This window comes from Aythya ferina, assembly GCF_964211825.1.
Source record: "Aythya ferina genome assembly, chromosome: W".
Lineage (NCBI taxonomy): Eukaryota > Metazoa > Chordata > Aves > Anseriformes > Anatidae > Aythya > Aythya ferina.
Genome location: NC_140313.1, coordinates 1,266,663 through 1,283,630, shown reverse-complemented (window position 1 = coordinate 1,283,630; position 16,968 = coordinate 1,266,663). Strand labels below are relative to the sequence as shown.

Genomic DNA, 16,968 nt, shown 5'->3' with positions numbered 1-16,968 from the left:
CCATCGTGAAGGGTACGTGCCAGCCCCACTGAAGAGATGGCCCCGTATGGGTTTTAGGGCTAAATCATACATTTCTTGGTCCCCTGCCCTGTATGGGTTTTAGGGGTAAATCACACATTTCTCAGTCCCTTGCTTGAGCCATAGGAGCCCATGGGTTTATGGTGTGGTCAGGACACGCTAGGTGTATTCAGGTCCGTGGGGAACCAGGCAATTAGTAGGCAACTCTTGTAAATCAGCAGCACTAGAGAATTAATCATTAGGCCTGAGGTAGAATAAAATGGATTACATCTTAAATTAGCCCTAATCAGGGCTCCAGCAGTTCAGACCGGTTAAACACGACGCACGGGTCGGAGGGGAAGCCGGATCCTCCACCGCACCGCTGGGTTCCCCTGGTGGAGAGAGAGGAAAATATGAAAAGCAGTTTTATTGCAAGGAGACGTCTGAACACGCAGCTCGCTGGCGTGCTCGTTCCCTGCCTCATCGAGACACTCGTTAGCGTGTTTTGAAGACGGGTGCTGGCTTCCTTCCAGGGGGCTGAACTTTTCTGCTAAGGGTTGCAGGCGGATTTCTTCTGTAATTTTCCACTGCTGTACGTTTTGGGGGTGAGATCGCTGATAAGGGTGGACGAAACTACGCCTTACGTGCAATTACAAGCTTTAAAACATCTGGAAGGTCTGTCTGAATAAGATGGCCTTTTAAGAAGGAGCTCCAAAAGGTTCAATGTGTGTTCTTCTGTTGTGTGGAAGTCATATTAAAAAAAACGAGCCCGTGAAATTCCCTGTTTCTAGCACTGGGTATTGCAGGAACATGCTTCAGTGAGCCTATTTAATTCACAAAGCGTGGTGTGTGGTTGATCTGCTGGTTCTTCTCGGCTTTTCAGAGCTGTTGAAATCCACAAAGGAAAGAAAAAGGTGTTCAGGTTAGAAGCTACGCGTTGAAATCGCAACAGATGAAATAAATCCACAGGATCACAGAATAATCTGGGTCGTAATGGGCCTCCCGAGGTCATTTAGTCCAACCCCCAATTAATATTAACTGGGCTGAGCAGGAAAGCTGAACGCTGTGTTTGACAGCCCAGGGAGGGCAGCTGAAGAAGTATTCCTCGAATAAGGTCAGTGGAGCATCTGGATAAAGACACGTCCAAAAAGTCCATATCCTCCTGCTGTAAATTCATTTACAGGCAACATTTCCCTGCTTTTAAAATTGCTAAGAGTCTGCTGAGCAAGTTCAGAGAGCAAAAATGGTTCCTATTTGTGTTTTTTTTTTTTTTTTTCCTTCTGTCTTTTACTGTAACAGTTCGTGTACACGTTGCTTTTGTTCAATAAGGAATTGAACAGAAAAAAGGTCACGGTGCTTTGAGTGCCACAAGGTTACGGTTGCAGTTGGTCAGGAAGTCGTTAATGTCTAACAGGAGTTAACGAATCAAAAAAAAAATTAGTAATAGTGGCTAACGCTGTCAGCCAGCTGCAAATCTTGCAAGGACAGCAATGAAACAGCGCAGAAAGCTTGCTCAGCACAGTGCTGAATCAAGTTTTATTGAATTGGTATCTAATTTGAAGTACTGAACATGACCAAATAATCTTCCAAAGGAGGGTTTTGTGTGATTCATGCGTTTACTGATTGCACTCTCTCGTTAGGTGTATAATAGCAGAGGACCAAATGGATCTCCAGGAAAAGCCTTCAAGGTGCATCTCCAGCTTTGGGACACCGCTGGACAGGAAAGGTGAGAGTCCAGTCTGAGTTTTTCCACGTCTGTGGGTAAGCCATTAGTCCCTTCACGTGAAGAATCTCAGAAATCCTCCTAATTTGGGACAAGAACGGCATTTTCCAGGAACGAAGCTTTTTCTGACACTTTATTTAGGGTGGAGAGTCCTAGCTCAAGTCTTACCCATGCTGACTAGTATGGAAGAAACCTCTGCTTTCATGGTTTTGTGTGCGAGGTTTTGCAGCTATCATCTGTTGACAAGGGAAGAAGCAGAGGAAGCCGAGTGTAGTGATGAGGCAGATTTCAGGTTTCTAAATAAGCGGTGCCAGCACTGTGTGGGAGGGGTTACTGCCATGTGAAAAGCAGAAAACAGCCGAAATTTTGGTTGTATCTCTCCTGCTTACCCCCATACACCATTTATGTAGTAAAAGTTAAACATTTCGAGGCTAATTTTTTGCTGAAAAGGAAGACTATGAACGCGTCAGGGCATCTGATGTATTTTTTTTGTTTTAATTTGCATGGGTGTGTGCCACGAAATACCAATTTCTGTTCCTGACACGTAGGTTTTGCAGGATTACGTAGTGCTGTTTTGGGATGGGATCGATCCCCCGCCACGTACAAACTCTGGCACGTGTAATATCGTTTGGATTGTCTTCACCTTTTTGATTTGAGCAGAGTTGTGACCTTTGGGTGACAAACAGCTGTAGTTTCGTGGTTGGTACTTTCATCCAGCTTTGCAGGCCAGCTCTTCTCCCTCTCCATCTCTGTCCCGGGTTAAATCAGACAGAATTGGAGCTGATACATTAGTCACTGACAGTGTTTATTTCTCACGAATAAGCTTCCCCTGGCCCGTTACTAACACACTGATTAATATGTGTTGACTGACGTGATGTATCATAGCTAAAATGAAAATCACATTATTTTTTTTTTTCCACTTCCAAGGGGAATGTACATCCTCTAAATCATGCAGACTCTTCTGACTGGGATTTTTTTTTAAGAGCTTTTCACAAGTGATTTGGAAAACCTTTCATTTACTTCACCTTTTTCTCCTTACCCAGTTCAGTTTTGCCAGAAATGTGCTTACCTCGAATCGTAGAGCTCACTTTGTAACAGAGCTGTGCTCTCTTTTTTTTTTTTTCTTTTTTTTTCTTCCTCCTTCAGATTTCGAAGCCTCACCACAGCGTTTTTCAGAGATGCTATGGGCTTTTTACTGATGTTTGATCTCACCAGTCAACAGAGCTTCTTAAATGTCAGAAATTGGATGAGTAAGTAGAAACATACACTTTGCATTTACTGGGTGACTTGAAGCTTTCCTGCGCATTTGTTATGCTTCCAGGCTTTATGTGCTTGTGAACTGGAAAAATTTCAGAGGTTTTTATGTCTAAAGCAGCCATATGTGAGGTGCTCACAACCCGTGTGCTCTAAAGCACCTCTGCTCCAGATCATGGTTTGAGATGCGCATGAGATGAGTTGTAGTGATGCATGCAAGGATGACAACTGAAGGTCTGCCAGAGGCAGGAGGACGTGGATTGTGGTCCTGTGGAGCGTGGCACCCTGTTGTGACTTAATTTGGGGCCACACTGACTTGCCTCGAGCAGGATATGCTCCTTGATTTGGGGTGAAAGCTTCATCAGATGTGAAAGATGCATGCTCTTCTTTATTTTTTATTTTTTATTTTTTGCATGGTAGACTTCTGAACACATACTTGATAATCTCGTTTGGATTTGGCACAATCCAAACAAATCTGTCGCCTCTTGAAAATTTCTGGTGTTTGACACTTCTTTGGCCAGTCTCCTTATTTGAGATGATACAAAGGAGCTCGGAAAACGCTGTTTAGTTTAATGGTGTGATTTGTATTAGCAAAACAGAACGAGATTCCTTCCTGGCTTTGAGGTTTTGATTCAAATTGGTCTTTGAAGCTCATGTTTGAAAGCAGATAGTACTAGAGAATTGAACAGCTGAATGTATTCTGGCCCTTAACAGGGTCAGAAAAAAAACTACCTACAGCTGTAGGTAGTTTTTGTTAGGACAACCACCTGACTAACAGGGAAAGAAAGGTTAAATCCTTAAAGTTTGTTGTTAATTGAGGGTATTCAGAGTCCTGGAAGGATGGAGGCTGCTGCTTTTCCAGCTGGTAGCTTTCCAGCCAGGGAGCTGAAGTGGGGATAACGCAAGAATCCAGACAGTTTTGTGAAAACAGCTCCAGATTTTATATACTAGCTGAATTTCTTCTTCAGGGATTCATTCCTCCCACTAAAAGGTTGGTGTCATCGCAATCTTCCACTGCTTACCAAGTTGAGTCCCGACTTTCTTCTGTGTCGCAGGCCTTTTGAATTGTTTTGTCAGCTGCCTGAGTCTCTAAAGCACTTCCAGCATTCCCTTAATTCTCCTGTTTATTTTTCCTTCTAGGTCAGCTGCAAGCCAATGCGTATTGTGAGAACCCAGATATCGTGTTAATTGGTAATAAAGCGGATTTATCCGACCAGCGGGAGGTAAATGAAAGGCAAGCAAAAGATCTGGCGGACAAATACGGGTAAGTGCATTGTGGCAGAAGCCAAATTTAGTGGTCCAATTTTTGGAAGCACAGCTAATGGCTGGCTGGAGACACCTGCAAGGAAGAGATGCTCTGAGGTGTGCAGACAGAGCAGTATCACACGCCTGTAGTGAAGCTCGTCGTGCTTTCAGATCAAACTGTTTGAATAGGAAATAGCAAGAAACCCACAAAAAATAAAACATCTAGATCACGGTGATGTGATACAGGTGTTGTCTTTACAGGAAAAAAATAGATGGTACTTTAAAGTAGTGGACATCGAAGTGTCTGTTGCCTACGTGGGCTTTTCAAATTGTGTTTTGGAAGAGGTTTTGTGTAGGAAGCAGCCCTCGGAGAGAGAAGGGAGGTGCTGGAGATGGGTGGGTGCTCACCTATGGAAAAGGAGCACAGGTTTGGGGCGTTTTCAGAACAGGGAAACGCCTGCATTTGCAGTAGATCGATCACAACCCGAGGTGTGAGTCAGATTTGCAGGAAGCGTGGCGTGTAGGAGGCATGGCTTCGCTCAGACACGTGGCTGGGTGCTGGCTGAGCTGGTGCTGGGGCCTGGCTGTGTTTTAGCTCTGTGCCCGAGCCAGCACTCAGTGGGTTTAATGCTCAGGTTGGAAGGGATAAGGACCAGGACAGAAGTGGCAGTAATGGGACATCTCTGTGGGACTGTGTCAGTTCAGCATCCAGAGAGCATATGAGAAAGGTGTAGAAACTGTACTCACCTCGGTATTAAAATAAGCAGGCCTCAGTTTTAAATCTGTTAAAGTAACTTGCCTATAGAAATTGTTCTCAAAAGAAGCAAAAATTAACTACATTTTTGATGTTTTCTTCAATGCCTGGAGGAAAAAAAAGACAACTCCAACTTGAATGTGGGAAAGATCTCTCCCTGTTCTCAATTGAGAAACAGTTTTGCCTTATCCACCCAATGTGGGTCAGGAATTTCTTAACAACTGAAAGATGTACAGTCACTTTTTCTAAATGTTTTGATAAGTAAGCCTGGTAGAGGAACCACACAGCCTGCAGTGATATGGTCCCTGAGGCTTTCTGTGATGCAGACCAAGGTTTCTCCTTAAAGCTGATGTTCTGGTGACCTGAAGGACTTTCAGCCGAGGTTTGCGTTGACGTTCTTACTCTTTGAAGTCAAAATATCAGGACAGATTTATTTCTTTTTTAATTAGTTTGTCTGTTTTGTGTGCATATCAACACACCACCACGTGCTAGGAACAGGAGTTTGGGTTCTGGTGAGCTGGGAAATAGAGTCCCAACAACCCAAAAACCTCTCACACGGTTTTCATTAACTCTAAACCCACCACCGATAGCTGTGCCAAGGGTTTTATGAAGAGTTCAGTCTCCTTTGCCTTAAAAGCCTCTCCAGTAAACCCTTTTCTTTTCACTGTAGCATCCCCTACTTCGAAACAAGTGCTGCTACCGGCCAGAACGTGGAGAAGGCCGTGGACACGCTGCTGGACTTGATAATGAAACGGATGGAGCAGTGCGTGGACAAGACGCAGGTCTCCGACACGGCCAACGGGGGAAGCTCGGGGAAGCTGGATTCAGCAAAACCGGAGGAGAAGAAGTGTGCCTGCTAAAGCTCGCCCCGAAACTGTGAGGACCGGTGCCGATAGCGCACCCCAACGTGGCTGACCCACCACCAAATCCAATCCCGCTCCGTCGAGCCGTGCACAGCAGCTCCATCGTGTTAGTGGGATCGTGCTTTTATTTTCTTTTCCCTCCCGAGGACTGGTTGAAAAACCTCCGACCTGTGTTGCGGTGAGGCTCTTGTGCTGAAATCGTTATTCCCGAGTACGGTGTCATCGTCCTGAGTGATTCTCCCACCTGCTCTTCCCCGCTCCCGTTCCCTCAGCCCCTCGTCTTTCTTTGTCGGGATGCTGAACGGAGGAAAGTAGCTCTACCCAAAATATATATATTTAAAAAAAAAAAGGGGAGGGGTAAGAATATATTGTCTACATCAGCTGGATATTGGAATTTTAATGGAGGTGGGTGCTTTTCTAGGTCTGTGCCATTTTTCCACGGATTTTTTTTTTCTTTATGGTTCTTAATCTGCAGCAGGGAGCGCGTGTTTTGTAAAACAGAGAGATGAAAGGTTGTGTGTGGCCTCTGAAGAAAAACTTTGTCGCTTGCACAGAGTGAAGCTGCTTGGGGGTGGTGTCTGTGTGTGTGTGTTTTGGGCTTTTGGGCAGGAAGAAGGGCATTTAATTTAAAAAAAAAATAATTATAATTATCAGGGAATTGTGCAGCATTGCTGATGTTGCCAATAATCCAAGCAGGGATTGGAGCGTGGCAGGAAAAAATAATGCATTGAGAGGGATTCTGGCACGGCAGGGACAGTTTGTAAAGATGAGAATGTAACGCATGGGAACAGATTAATTATATTTTAGGAAGCATCTTTTGAATCTGGCAGTGGGCAGAGGTTATTCTGCTGGCAGTGCTGCAGCAGTGGGGTGGATGGCAAAGATTTCTACGGGTGAAAACCACTTTCAGTGAAATATCACGCTGCTTATCACGAGCAAAGATAAATACAGGACAAAGTAAAGAAAAATACTATATTTGTAAGCAAAGAGATTGTTTTCTAAATCAGGTTACAGCATAGAGTTTATCCCGTCCTTTTTTTTTTTTATAGGATAACGGTTTGGGTTTTATACAGCTGGCAGTTAAAGGTCTATTCGTGGTTATTGTGCTTTCAGCTACTTAAAAATCATTCAGGGATCCACTCAAGGGATCCACATAGGAATAAAAGGGAAATGACTCCAGCAAAAGTTTTGTTCCTTGCTAATACAGGAAGCTAATTATTATGTGTTTTGTTTTTTTTTTTTTTAAAAAAGGAAGCCAATGAAACTATTATTCCAAAAGGATTTTGCTATCAAAACTGTACAGGAAAAGGGAGAGAAATGGCAGTTTCTCCTCCTGGTAGGTGCTGCAGGTAGGTTTTATAGGGAAGCTCTCAGGTATTAAAGCGAGGAAAGAGGAACATAATAAATGTTCCTAAATGCCTGCCAACAGCTTTGTTGCTTATTAGGTTAATCCTCCTTGCAAAAAAAATAGGACAGGGTTTTAAGTAAGTCTGTTACCTGTTACCTCTCCGTTTCCATTTGACTCTTGCTCCCTTTTTTTCCCCTGCTGAGCAGCTGCAGCCCTGCAGGGATGCCTCAGAGCCACTCCTTGGGGCGGGAGCAGCTCAAACTGAAAGTGAGAGCAGCGTTCAAAGTTCCCAGGTTGTACGTAATGTCCTGGAGACAATGGGAACCGCAGCACAGAAAGGCCACATCTGAGTCATCCCTGTGGTGGAAGCCTATTGTGGAGGGATTAAAGCCCAGCAGGTTGGCACAGCACTTTATTTACTGCTTCTGCCTCTTCTGATTGCACTCTGGACTCCTGAATGTATCCCCCCCAGGTGCCAAATCCTATTATTTTCACCCTTTTTGCACTCCCCTTGGGTGAAGTGTTTTGCTTTTACCGTGTGGTGCCCTAGAAGTGGCTCTGGGACAGTGGCCTTGGAAATGAATTAGCTTTCACTTAATCCCTCTGCTTGGATATGGCCTTACCCCACCCCAGCAGATCTTGAATTCGAATCCTGCTGTTGCAGAACTTCCTTGTAGGTGTTTGAATTTGGGAGTATTCACTTTTGAGCACGTTTGCAAGCCTGCCAGGCATCCCACGTGAGGCTTGGAGAGGGAGAGGAGGTCCAGCGTGGGAAACCAGCAGAGGGGGCTTAAATAACTCTCATCTTCTTTATTGCCTTTGCTTTCAGTGGCTTTCTTGGAATGTTTGCAAGAGGAACGGTAGCTAAAATACAGTGTTGGGTGCTTGAAAGATGCTCTTTTTAAAAGCAGAAGGGACGGATGGGGAATTTGCTGCTGCTCCTGGAGCTGCAAGTGGCTTCAGGAGGCTGCGATGTAGGGAAGGATGGAGCTGAGAGCAGCAGCTGGCTTGGTAACTTTATAAAAAAAAAAACAATTGCCTTAAACTGTTTTCTGAAGGCTAAGCATTCCTTTTTCTGACTGCGTAAAGGGTTGTCACACATCCATTTACATTTTAGAGGATTGGATCCTGTAGGAAACTTTATTAAAAGTTGTACCTGATGTGACTTTTGATACCTGCTCCCTAGCAACTCCTTGGGCTTATTTCAAGGTAAGAGGTTTTTATCTCCTAGATCTATTTCAAGGCCTGGATGGAACTAGGGTGGTGGTTTTTTTTCAGCCTAAACGTAAAACAAAATGAAAAAAAAATTGAGCTGTTATTTTAAAATCTGTATTCCCGTCACTATAACCCTAGAAAAGTAGGAGGTGTAAAAAAATAACCTCAAGTGACTGCTATTTTTACGCGTGCGAATGCTGTGGGCGTTTCAGACCACGCTCTGATATTGCACAAAGAAAAGGAAAGGGGAAAAAAAATCAACTTCTTGTAACTGATGTGAAAATGTTAAAATGAGTAGGTTTTGTTTTTGTTTTTTTACCTGACTGCTGTGAGACCTGGCTTGAGACTAGTTTAAAGAGAGCCAAATTTTCACAGCTTTTCTGTCTTGCGTAATTCTTTTACTTTAAACACAAAACACTCCAACACCTCTCCCCCCGAAAGAAAACCAGAAGTGCACCCCCTATATAGGATGAATTGTCTTGTTTTTGTGTTTTTCCCCCCCCAGAGGCTGCTATCTGGCTTAGAATTATGCTCTTAGATGCTGGGCAGAGCTGTTTCTAATTTCTTATTTCTGTCTAAACCGGTTAAAGACAACAGAGGAGGTGATTCTTGGCTTTGTGCTTTTCCAGTTACCTAGTGAACACATAACTTTAGAAAATAAACCCTAAACTCGTCCATCCTCATTGTGCAATAGGGCTTTAATGGACAAACTGTGTATTACAAAAAAAAAAGCCTCTTGTGTCTTACCAACCTACTTCTGGACGTTGAATTGTTCTTTGGCTTCGGCGAGGCACCTTTCCTCGTCCAGATACGAACACTACGGAGCCTGTAGCAGTTCCTCCCCGGGTGTTTTCTTCTGTTGTGCTCTGGTAAGCATGTTTTACGTTCGTCTCCAGCAGATCCCTGTGACGCCTAGTGACATGAGTGCGGTTGACACTATAGCTCGAACACAAACGGTGTTTTTTTAGCATTAGATGCCCCTCGCTGGGACCACGGCGCTTGCTTAACAAATTTCTTGTCACTTTTTTTTTGTACCAAAGCACCTGGGGCTTCAAGCCGTGCTGGCGGGTGAGCCCCCGGTGCGTGGGTCTGTGTAACACAGCTGAGGAATGTACGCCCGTGATCCGGTTTCTGCACTGTTATTTTCACAATAAAAGTACATTTTTAAGCGGCTGGCTCACCTCTTTGGGGGGAAAGCGGTTATTTTTTTTTTAATCCTGACCTGCAGTTGAGCTCAGTTTCTCCTGAAAGGATAAACCCACCTTCTGAAGCGAGCTAAGAAAAGGAACAGACAAGTTTGGTACGTTCAAGTCTTATTTAAGGATCAACACGGTTGTTTTTCCCAAAATACTGCCGTCTGTGACAACAGGTGAGAAAACAAACTTTATACAAGGCTTTGGCTTTCTTTTCCCTTCAGAGGTGAAGGTGCACGTGCAAATAGTGTCACTCACGTGGGGGATACGAGTCACACCACAAGGTGACATCTCAAAATGAGGGACAAACGGTGCCCAGAACACTTTGGTGTGACAGCAGAGGGACCAGCCTGTCCTGGGCACGGGGCTGGACGGATGAGATGTTACCTGCACCGGGACAGTCAGGGCTAGGCAGCAGGAGCTGTTCATCACCCTTTCACGATTTTGGATCAAAATGAGGACGTAAATGCCAGAAAGCATCCAGGAAACAAGTCCAATCCCATGCAAACGGGATTTCGGGTGAAGGGAAGGAGAGGCTAAACGTGGAGCTTCGTCCTCGCACCGACTGGAGCACAAAACTCACCGTGGAAAGTGTTCAGGAAAACAAAAGCTGGTTGAACACCGAGAGGAATCTGCTCAATCCTTGTCTGAGGACGGTGCAGTGCCATGCCCAGGGTGCTGAATGCCACGGGGACGGCCCCGTATGGGTTACCGTGAACAGCTCCTGCTCCCGGTGGGTATGGAACTGATGCCCCTGGGCTCTCTCTTCACCTCGTGCCTTGGTTCCAGGTTTATTCTCCCAAAAGCAGCTCCGCGGCACCTCTTCTGCACCACGTCTCAGAAAAAGCAAGTGTTGAAGACGTGTTGCAACACAAGAAGTCCTTCTGCTAAAGGCAGGAGAAGCACGCCCTCGTTTCATTAAGTTCATTTAGCAGTCCTGCTTCTTCATCCTGGTCAGCAGCAGGTAAGGGGACGCTCTGTAGTCCCGCAGGGGGCTGTGGAGTGAAGCAGAGAAAAGCAGGGATCGCTCAGAAACCTTCCCACACCTCTTTTTCTAAAAAAAACATCACAAATCCACCCCTCTCTATACACTCAACACCACCAGTGAGGTGTAACTGCTGCCCTGCACGTGGGCAGCAGGCTCCCACCTCCCTTTCCTGCATCAGGAAGGGATCCTCTGCAGGCTGCGATCCGATTCCTTCCCCCAAGGCCTGGCTCAGCTCTCCCAAACCTCCCCGGGCAGAGGCACTCACTCTGTCAGGACGGCTTTTGAAACTTTCGTCTTGGGCTGGCCGGACCAGAACGCCACTTTGTCTTTTAGTTCTTTATTCTGCAGGGGGAAAAAAAAACAAAAAAAAAACACAAGATGTAATGCAAATAAATCACAGCCAGGCACTGCCCCCAGCTCAGCAGCCTCCAGGGCCATCCCTGCTTTTTGCTGCCCTCTCTCCTGATGTTTCCCCACCTGAGAAACAAGAGGATTTCACGGGACCACTGCTGATCTCTCAGCTTAATGCCCCTTCCTCCTTCCTGACCTTACCTGAGTCTCAAGCGCCGTCACCTTTTCGGTCAGGTCTTCTATTTTCTTGTCCTGGATTTTGAGTTCTTCGTTCAATTCCTCCGCCTAGGAGTTAAGAAAGGAAGGCTGTAAGATTTTTCCAAAACACGAAAAACGAGTAAAACCACAGCATTAAGCGTCCTGCCACACCAGGGAACTTGCAGGCACTTCTTTCACCAAATAAAAACCGAAGCTAATTGATTGCCCAACGTATAAGACAATTTCCGTGTCGTGTTTTCCTTATTTTGCCTCGTGTTGGTGAGGGCTGTTCATGACAGCATGTTTACAGCCCGAGCTCGCCCCATCCACCACAATAACCCCATTTTGGGGGCGATGGAGGCCTCTGCATCCCCCATCCTGGGCCTCACCTCCTGGATGACGCGGCGCAGGCTCTGGTGCTGCGCCCCGATCAGGCGCTGCAGGTGGCCGATCTGCTCCCGCAGCGTGGCAATGTCCTGCTGCACCGCCAGGCACCTGGGGACAGGAGCAAGGAGGGGAGCACAAGTTTATAAAAGCTCCTGGGCTGAGCAGAGCAAATAACCCCATAAAATAAAGCCCTAAAATAAGCCAGACTGCGTGTGGCAGGCCCCCCCCCAACCCGAATCCCTGTTGAGCGCGAAACTCATCGATAACTCCACGGGCTGATTTGCAAACGAGTTCATAAGCAATAAAACATTAGCTGATATTAAAAAAAAAGAGTAAGGGGGGGCTGCAGAGGCTCTGGGAGCCCCACGGGGTGGGTAGGGAGCGACACCCTCCACCAAGTCACCCCCAGAAACAAGGGGAGCGCTGCACCCTGTGCGTTTAGTCACCGTTTGCTGTCCTCGTTCCTCGACATCATCTGCAGAAGCATCTTTTCATAGGACGTTTTCTTTTCCATCAGCGTTTTCTTCTCCTAAGGAAATAAAAACAGTTTTCTGAGAACGGTATTACACACCTTGTCGTTTCTTTACATAGAGACATTCAGCTTTAGGTCCGATTGCTAGCCAGCCTCCAAAAATTCAGTGCTAGCCGCCTACAGCAACCTCAACTCCAGGTGTAGGTACAGAAATCTGACCTCTTTAAACCAACCCAGAAAGAGATAGCAGCGTACTGACCTACCACGAGAAAATTCACTCTTAAAATAACAGGTTTTGCCTTTATTTAATCAGCAAAAACCTCAGGTCTTCTGAGTGGCCACGCTCAGCCACCAGAGGGTACCACAAAAGTGCTACATCCGACTCTATTTACAGGATGTTTTTCTACCAGAAGGCCACAAATCCTTCAAAAATACTTTTTCCACCACTTGCCAAACCTCGTGGTTTTGCCTCCCACCTCCTCCATCCTGCGCACGCGCTGCTCCATGGCCGCGATGTGGGCGCACCTCTCCTCCACGGCGCCGGTGAGCTGCGTGGCCTTCTCCTCCTGCTGCTGCAGCTTTCCCTCCTGCTCCCGACTGCGGGCCTGAAAATGAGGAGGGCACAGGACCCCGCTGAGATTTTGGGGGCTCAGAATACCTTCCTGGACCAGCTCGGTAGCTGAGCAGGACCGTCGTGCCCCCTCCCAGGGAGATCCGTACCTGTATTTGCTGCTTCTCCTTCTCCTGAGTTTTGCAAAGTTCTTCGGAGCGAGCCTGGTAGCTCTCGTAGAGTTTTTGGGAGGCAGCCCGGAGAGCCTGCACACCCGCTTCTCTTGTGGCTTCCAGCTAGAAAGGGGGAATTTCACAATAATTATATACGATAGAATCAATTTTCACTATTTTCCCTTGTCAAAAAAGCAGGTTTAATATGAATTTCATCGTCTGCTAGAACAGAGCAGCTCACACCAGCCAGAGAAGCGAGGCAGCTCTGCCTCTTCCCCCCCAAAAACTGTTGTCCCCTGTGCCACAGGGCACAGGAGAAACCTTGGGAAGCCCCCAGCACGTACCTTGATCTGCAGCAGCTGGTTCTCCCTGCTGACCAGCAGCAGCTGCTGCTCCGTTTCCCTCATCTTCGCCGCCACGGGGCTGCAGCTCGAGCTCCAGCCGCTGCTCCTGGGCTCCGCGCTCCTGCCCGGCACCGGAGGGTGCTGCTAAAAGGGAACAAACGGGGAAAGAATGGTTAAGGGATCGGAAAAACAGATGACTGAGCCCCTAAAACAGGCTGTTTTTTTTTTTTTTTTTTGTAATCACCCCTTTCCTTTTCCCGGGAGCCAGCGTTGCAGAGCAGCCAGCTCTACCCAATGCCAGCAGAGCAGTGCAGCTCCCCAGGGCTTCATATTTTAAAGCCTCAGCACATCAGTCCTAATAAACAGCTGCCTTCTGCTCCCCCCATTGTTACTCTGCAAGAATAATTCGCTTTTAGATGATCAGCTAGGGCAGGTGAGGCCGCATACACACACGTTAGCAACTGCTGTCCACCTCTCCGCTCTGAGACCCGGTTTGTGCAGGAAACACGACCCGCAGCTGCTCAGATTTCTGCCAGAACTCGCTGGCATTTTGCACGGCCTTTCTTCCTTTCCTCCCAGTTCGCTTGTTAAAAATAAACCCCTAAAAACAAAGGGCTGCCTGGGCATTTCAGAGAGCTCAAACACCATAAATCACTTTCTGTTCACCTCTTTTCTTCCACCTCCTTCCTCACCTGAGCAGAAAAAGGGATAAGCGTTTTAAAGAACTTGTTGTGATCAATTATTTCTTAATGAACAGAGTTTTGGCCCACCCCTTCACACACCCTTCCTGAGTTAATGTCACCACCACAGAATATATCCTTTTTTGCAGTGAGGCTGGATCCTTTTATCCTTTCATTTTCATCATTTTATCCTTTTATTTTCATCAGCTCCCACCTTGTTCTGCTGCTGTCACCTGTGAAGCACAAGGCACCCATCCTAAACACCTCCTTATCACAAAGTGTCCCCAGCTCTGCCTCGTGAGAGCCCTGAATTTGGGTGGGGACAGCACATCAACGCCTCTTGCAACAACCCTAAATGAGGGGTGGAAAACCCTCGGTTTCAGAGTGGTTGACCAAAGACAGCGCGTACTATAATTAAAGCAGCGCTGTGGAGAAAATCATATTTGTAGTAAATAGCCACGCGCGGTCGGGATCTTCTCTTTCGGCAGCTATCACGATTGCTCACCGTGCTGCCAAGCGAAGGAGGGAACAAAACAAGGCTTCACAAATACCTTTTTCACATATTCAGCTTCTTCGGTGAGCTCGGCGCAGGAGGAGCCATACAGGACGTAGCTCCCCTCCGAGCCCCGGTCTTCCCGCATTACTTCTTCAGTGAGCAGCAGGGTGGTGGTCACGATGCGTGCGTTCCTCTGACCTGTAGAAGGGCGAGAAGAGGGGCTTGGCTCCTTAATTCAATGCAGCGAGGCCATTTCTCCACCTCATTTAATTCCATTTCGGCTTTAGGGGTGTGCTGGAGCCAAGCAGGCGTTGCAAGCTTAAAGAAACAAAGACTGAGAACCACTTATAAAAAGAGAGCCACATAAAAATAAAATGTAGGCACTTCCTTTTCTTTTTATAGATGGGAAAATAAATGAATTCGCACATTATTCTCATTGAGGATCTCACCGACTTCTTGCTAGCAACCTAAACCTCAATCCTACATCGTTTCAGAAAACTCTTGGCCGGAGTCTCCGGGCAGAAAACGTGCCAATGCCTCGCACACGCCTGCAATTTGACATGGGGCAAAACAAAACTTTTGCCACTCGTCTGAGAAGTTTATCCACCAAAAGCAATTACAGCCAGCAGAGCGGTCCCACCGCCAATTAGAGCAAGTCCCGGGGACTGATAACCTGTCCTGCTCAGATGCGAGGAGCAGCACAAAGCAGGAACAACATCATAACACTCGGGAGAGGGGTGGGAGCAAAACTACCTACGGGAACGGATGGGAGACAGCAGATAAAGCTTCTTCTTCCCGTGTCACGCACCAAGAGGAAGGTCCCAGCCACCTCGGTTCTGCTTCTCTTGTACAATGGTGACATCCAGTGTCAGCTGCTTTCCTCTGAAAGGAGCCTGCATTGCTCCAGCTCCCTGTTTCCAGCCTGTCCCAGCAAGCTTACAGGTGCCCATCAGGCAAGCTGGTTTTTAAACGAGCCCCTTGGAAGCATCTGGAACTAATTAAAGCTCGCACAGGAGATTAATCAAACCACTCAGCGTGGTGGTGGACAGGCTCAAAACAAAAAGTGGTTGGGTTTTACAAACCTTGCAGATCATTTACAATAAAAGTTCACTGAAAAATACATTTATTTAAAGACACTGCAGTTCAAGGTCTTAGCTCCTGCGGGTTAAGTCGGTGAGAGCCATCCCCGCATGGTTTGCTGCAGGCAAACCCTCGTGTTCATTGAGTCATCCCAGCACAGAGTGTTGCAGCACTACCAGGAAGCTCACTCAGGCTAGTCCATTTCTTAATTAACCCGTTTTCTAGTAAAATATAATTAGGCAACTCGAAATATTTATTGCTGCGGTGGAGGAGGAATTGTGTTCCCACAAGGAGCTACTTGCACAACTGCCCCGCTGCAGACCTTCCCCTCCTTCTGTTAACCTGTGTCCCAGCCGGACAATACAGAAAACTAAATCATAAATCAGCCATAAATAAGCATTAAAAAAAAAAAAAAAAAAATGATGTTAAACGAAGAGCTCCCTTTCTGGCTGTAATTTTCATGGGACTGGCAAGGAGGAGCTGGAGATCCAGACACAACCCTCAGGGCTTTGACCTCAAGCGAGCACACGGAAGAGGTTTCCATAGCTCCAGAGGATGGTTCCCTGCTGACACAAAGTCATTTCTCACTCTGGGGCTGCTGTTTTCCTCCTGGCTGCCAGCTCACCCCACACAGGGGCACCCCACACCAGTCTCCCTCCAGCCTGGGGGGTTCAGCCTGAAGCCTCCGGGTCCTGTCCCCTGGGAGTGAGTGGGGTGGAAATGCCTTTTAGCCCTGAAGAAGCAGAGGCAGGAGAAATAAAGAGTGGGCAAAGCCCCGCAAGGTGACCTGAAGGTCCCCAGCACAGTCCCGGTCAGTTGGGGACTTGGGGCAGGTCTGTGCCATAAACCCCAAATCTGGGTCTTTGCCCCGAGCGCCTTTCCAGGCGGGGCAACGGGACCAGCAACAAAACGAAGGCAGGGCTGGAGCCCTTCTGATCAGAATTAACACATTTCATTGCAACTAGTGGGGATATTCGGGTAAAAAAACCCCATGCCAGCCTCCGACAGAGCCCCGTACCCCAACACCCGGTCTCTCCCTGCCCATGCTCCCCAGGAGCTGCCAGGTAAACAACCACGGCGCTCATCCCAGAGCTGAACAGGGATTTAGCCACCATTCCTCCCCCTTTTCATGCCTGTGCCTGCAGGAGCTGCTTGCTGTGGCTGCTCCCAGCGCTGTTTAACAACCCCTTGCTAGAAAATACACCGAAACACGAAACAAAAACACCTTTGGGTGCTCCCCCCGGGGCTTGGGCAGGCTGCGGTGCCCCCAGCACCCACCCAGCGGGTCCCCCACTCTTCCTCCTCCTCCTTCTCTTCCTCCTTCTCCTCTTCCTCAGCCTCCTGCCCCCCCAAACCCTTCTCCCCCCATTCCCTCAGCCTCACCTGCGGACATGGCTCGGCCCCAGCCGCCGGGGAGCCCCGAGCACGGCCCCGAGCCCCGCCCGGCCCCGCCTCAGCCCGGCCCGGTTTGGGTCGGAGCCTCCAGCCCCACAGCCCTCACAGCCCTCCCCCTATAACGTTCCCCCTCTGGAGCTGCACGGGTAGAGGGTAAAATGGGAACGGAGGGAGAAAAACGTGTCATAAAAGTGCTACAAACACAGCAGCCCTGTCAGCAGGTCTGCCCCACAGCAAGCCCTCCGCGCCCGTAACCCCAAAA

At 47.6% G+C, this 16,968-nt stretch overlaps 2 protein-coding genes across 10 annotated transcripts in view; one reads left to right on the top strand and one right to left on the bottom strand.

The window, feature by feature from the left end:
• LOC311426522 (ras-related protein Rab-27B) overlaps window positions 1-9,568 on the top strand; it is a 31,937-nt gene extending 22,369 nt beyond the window's left edge. For all 3 annotated transcript variants that reach the window (XM_084502928.1, XM_084502927.1, XM_084502926.1), the window contains exons 3-6: window positions 1,638-1,723; window positions 2,867-2,970; window positions 4,115-4,238; window positions 5,644-9,568. In XM_084502928.1, coding sequence (XP_084359054.1) covers window positions 1,638-1,723; window positions 2,867-2,970; window positions 4,115-4,238; window positions 5,644-5,833 — 504 coding nt within the window. In that variant the 3' untranslated portion in view covers window positions 5,834-9,568. The remainder of the gene's footprint in view (window positions 1-1,637; window positions 1,724-2,866; window positions 2,971-4,114; window positions 4,239-5,643) is intronic.
• A 132-nt stretch (window positions 9,569-9,700) lies between these two features.
• Window positions 9,701-16,801, bottom strand: LOC311426521 (coiled-coil domain-containing protein 68-like). Of its 7 annotated transcripts, none has more exons than XM_084502922.1 (10): window positions 16,695-16,801; window positions 14,287-14,429; window positions 13,056-13,199; window positions 12,709-12,834; window positions 12,465-12,593; window positions 11,963-12,045; window positions 11,519-11,624; window positions 11,133-11,216; window positions 10,846-10,922; window positions 9,701-10,587 (listed from the first exon to the last, which is right to left on the bottom strand). In XM_084502922.1, the coding sequence occupies exons 1-10, from the start codon at window positions 16,702-16,704 to the stop codon at window positions 10,521-10,523; spliced, it is 969 nt and encodes a 322-aa protein (XP_084359048.1). In that variant the 5' UTR covers window positions 16,705-16,801; the 3' UTR covers window positions 9,701-10,520. The 7 variants fall into 7 exon arrangements, with proteins under 7 accessions (XP_084359048.1, XP_084359049.1, XP_084359045.1 ...); XM_084502923.1 differs by having other exon boundaries at window positions 13,056-13,196; XM_084502919.1 differs by lacking the exon at window positions 16,695-16,801 and adding an exon at window positions 14,985-15,170.
• Window positions 16,802-16,968: the final 167 nt, after the last annotated feature.

Excerpts from the sequence above, each read along its gene's own strand:
- LOC311426521 (XM_084502919.1), bottom strand. The coding sequence starts at position 15,093 with ATGTCACCATTGTACAAGAGAAGCAGAACCGAGGTGGCTGGGACCTTC. Across the intron at positions 13,200-14,286 it reads AAGCTGAATATGTGAAAAAG|CAGCACCCTCCGGTGCCGGG; the intron begins GTATTTGTGAAG and ends GTTCCCTTTTAG. Across the intron at positions 12,594-12,708 it reads AGGAGAAGCAGCAAATACAG|GCCCGCAGTCGGGAGCAGGA; the intron begins GTACGGATCTCC and ends CCTCATTTTCAG.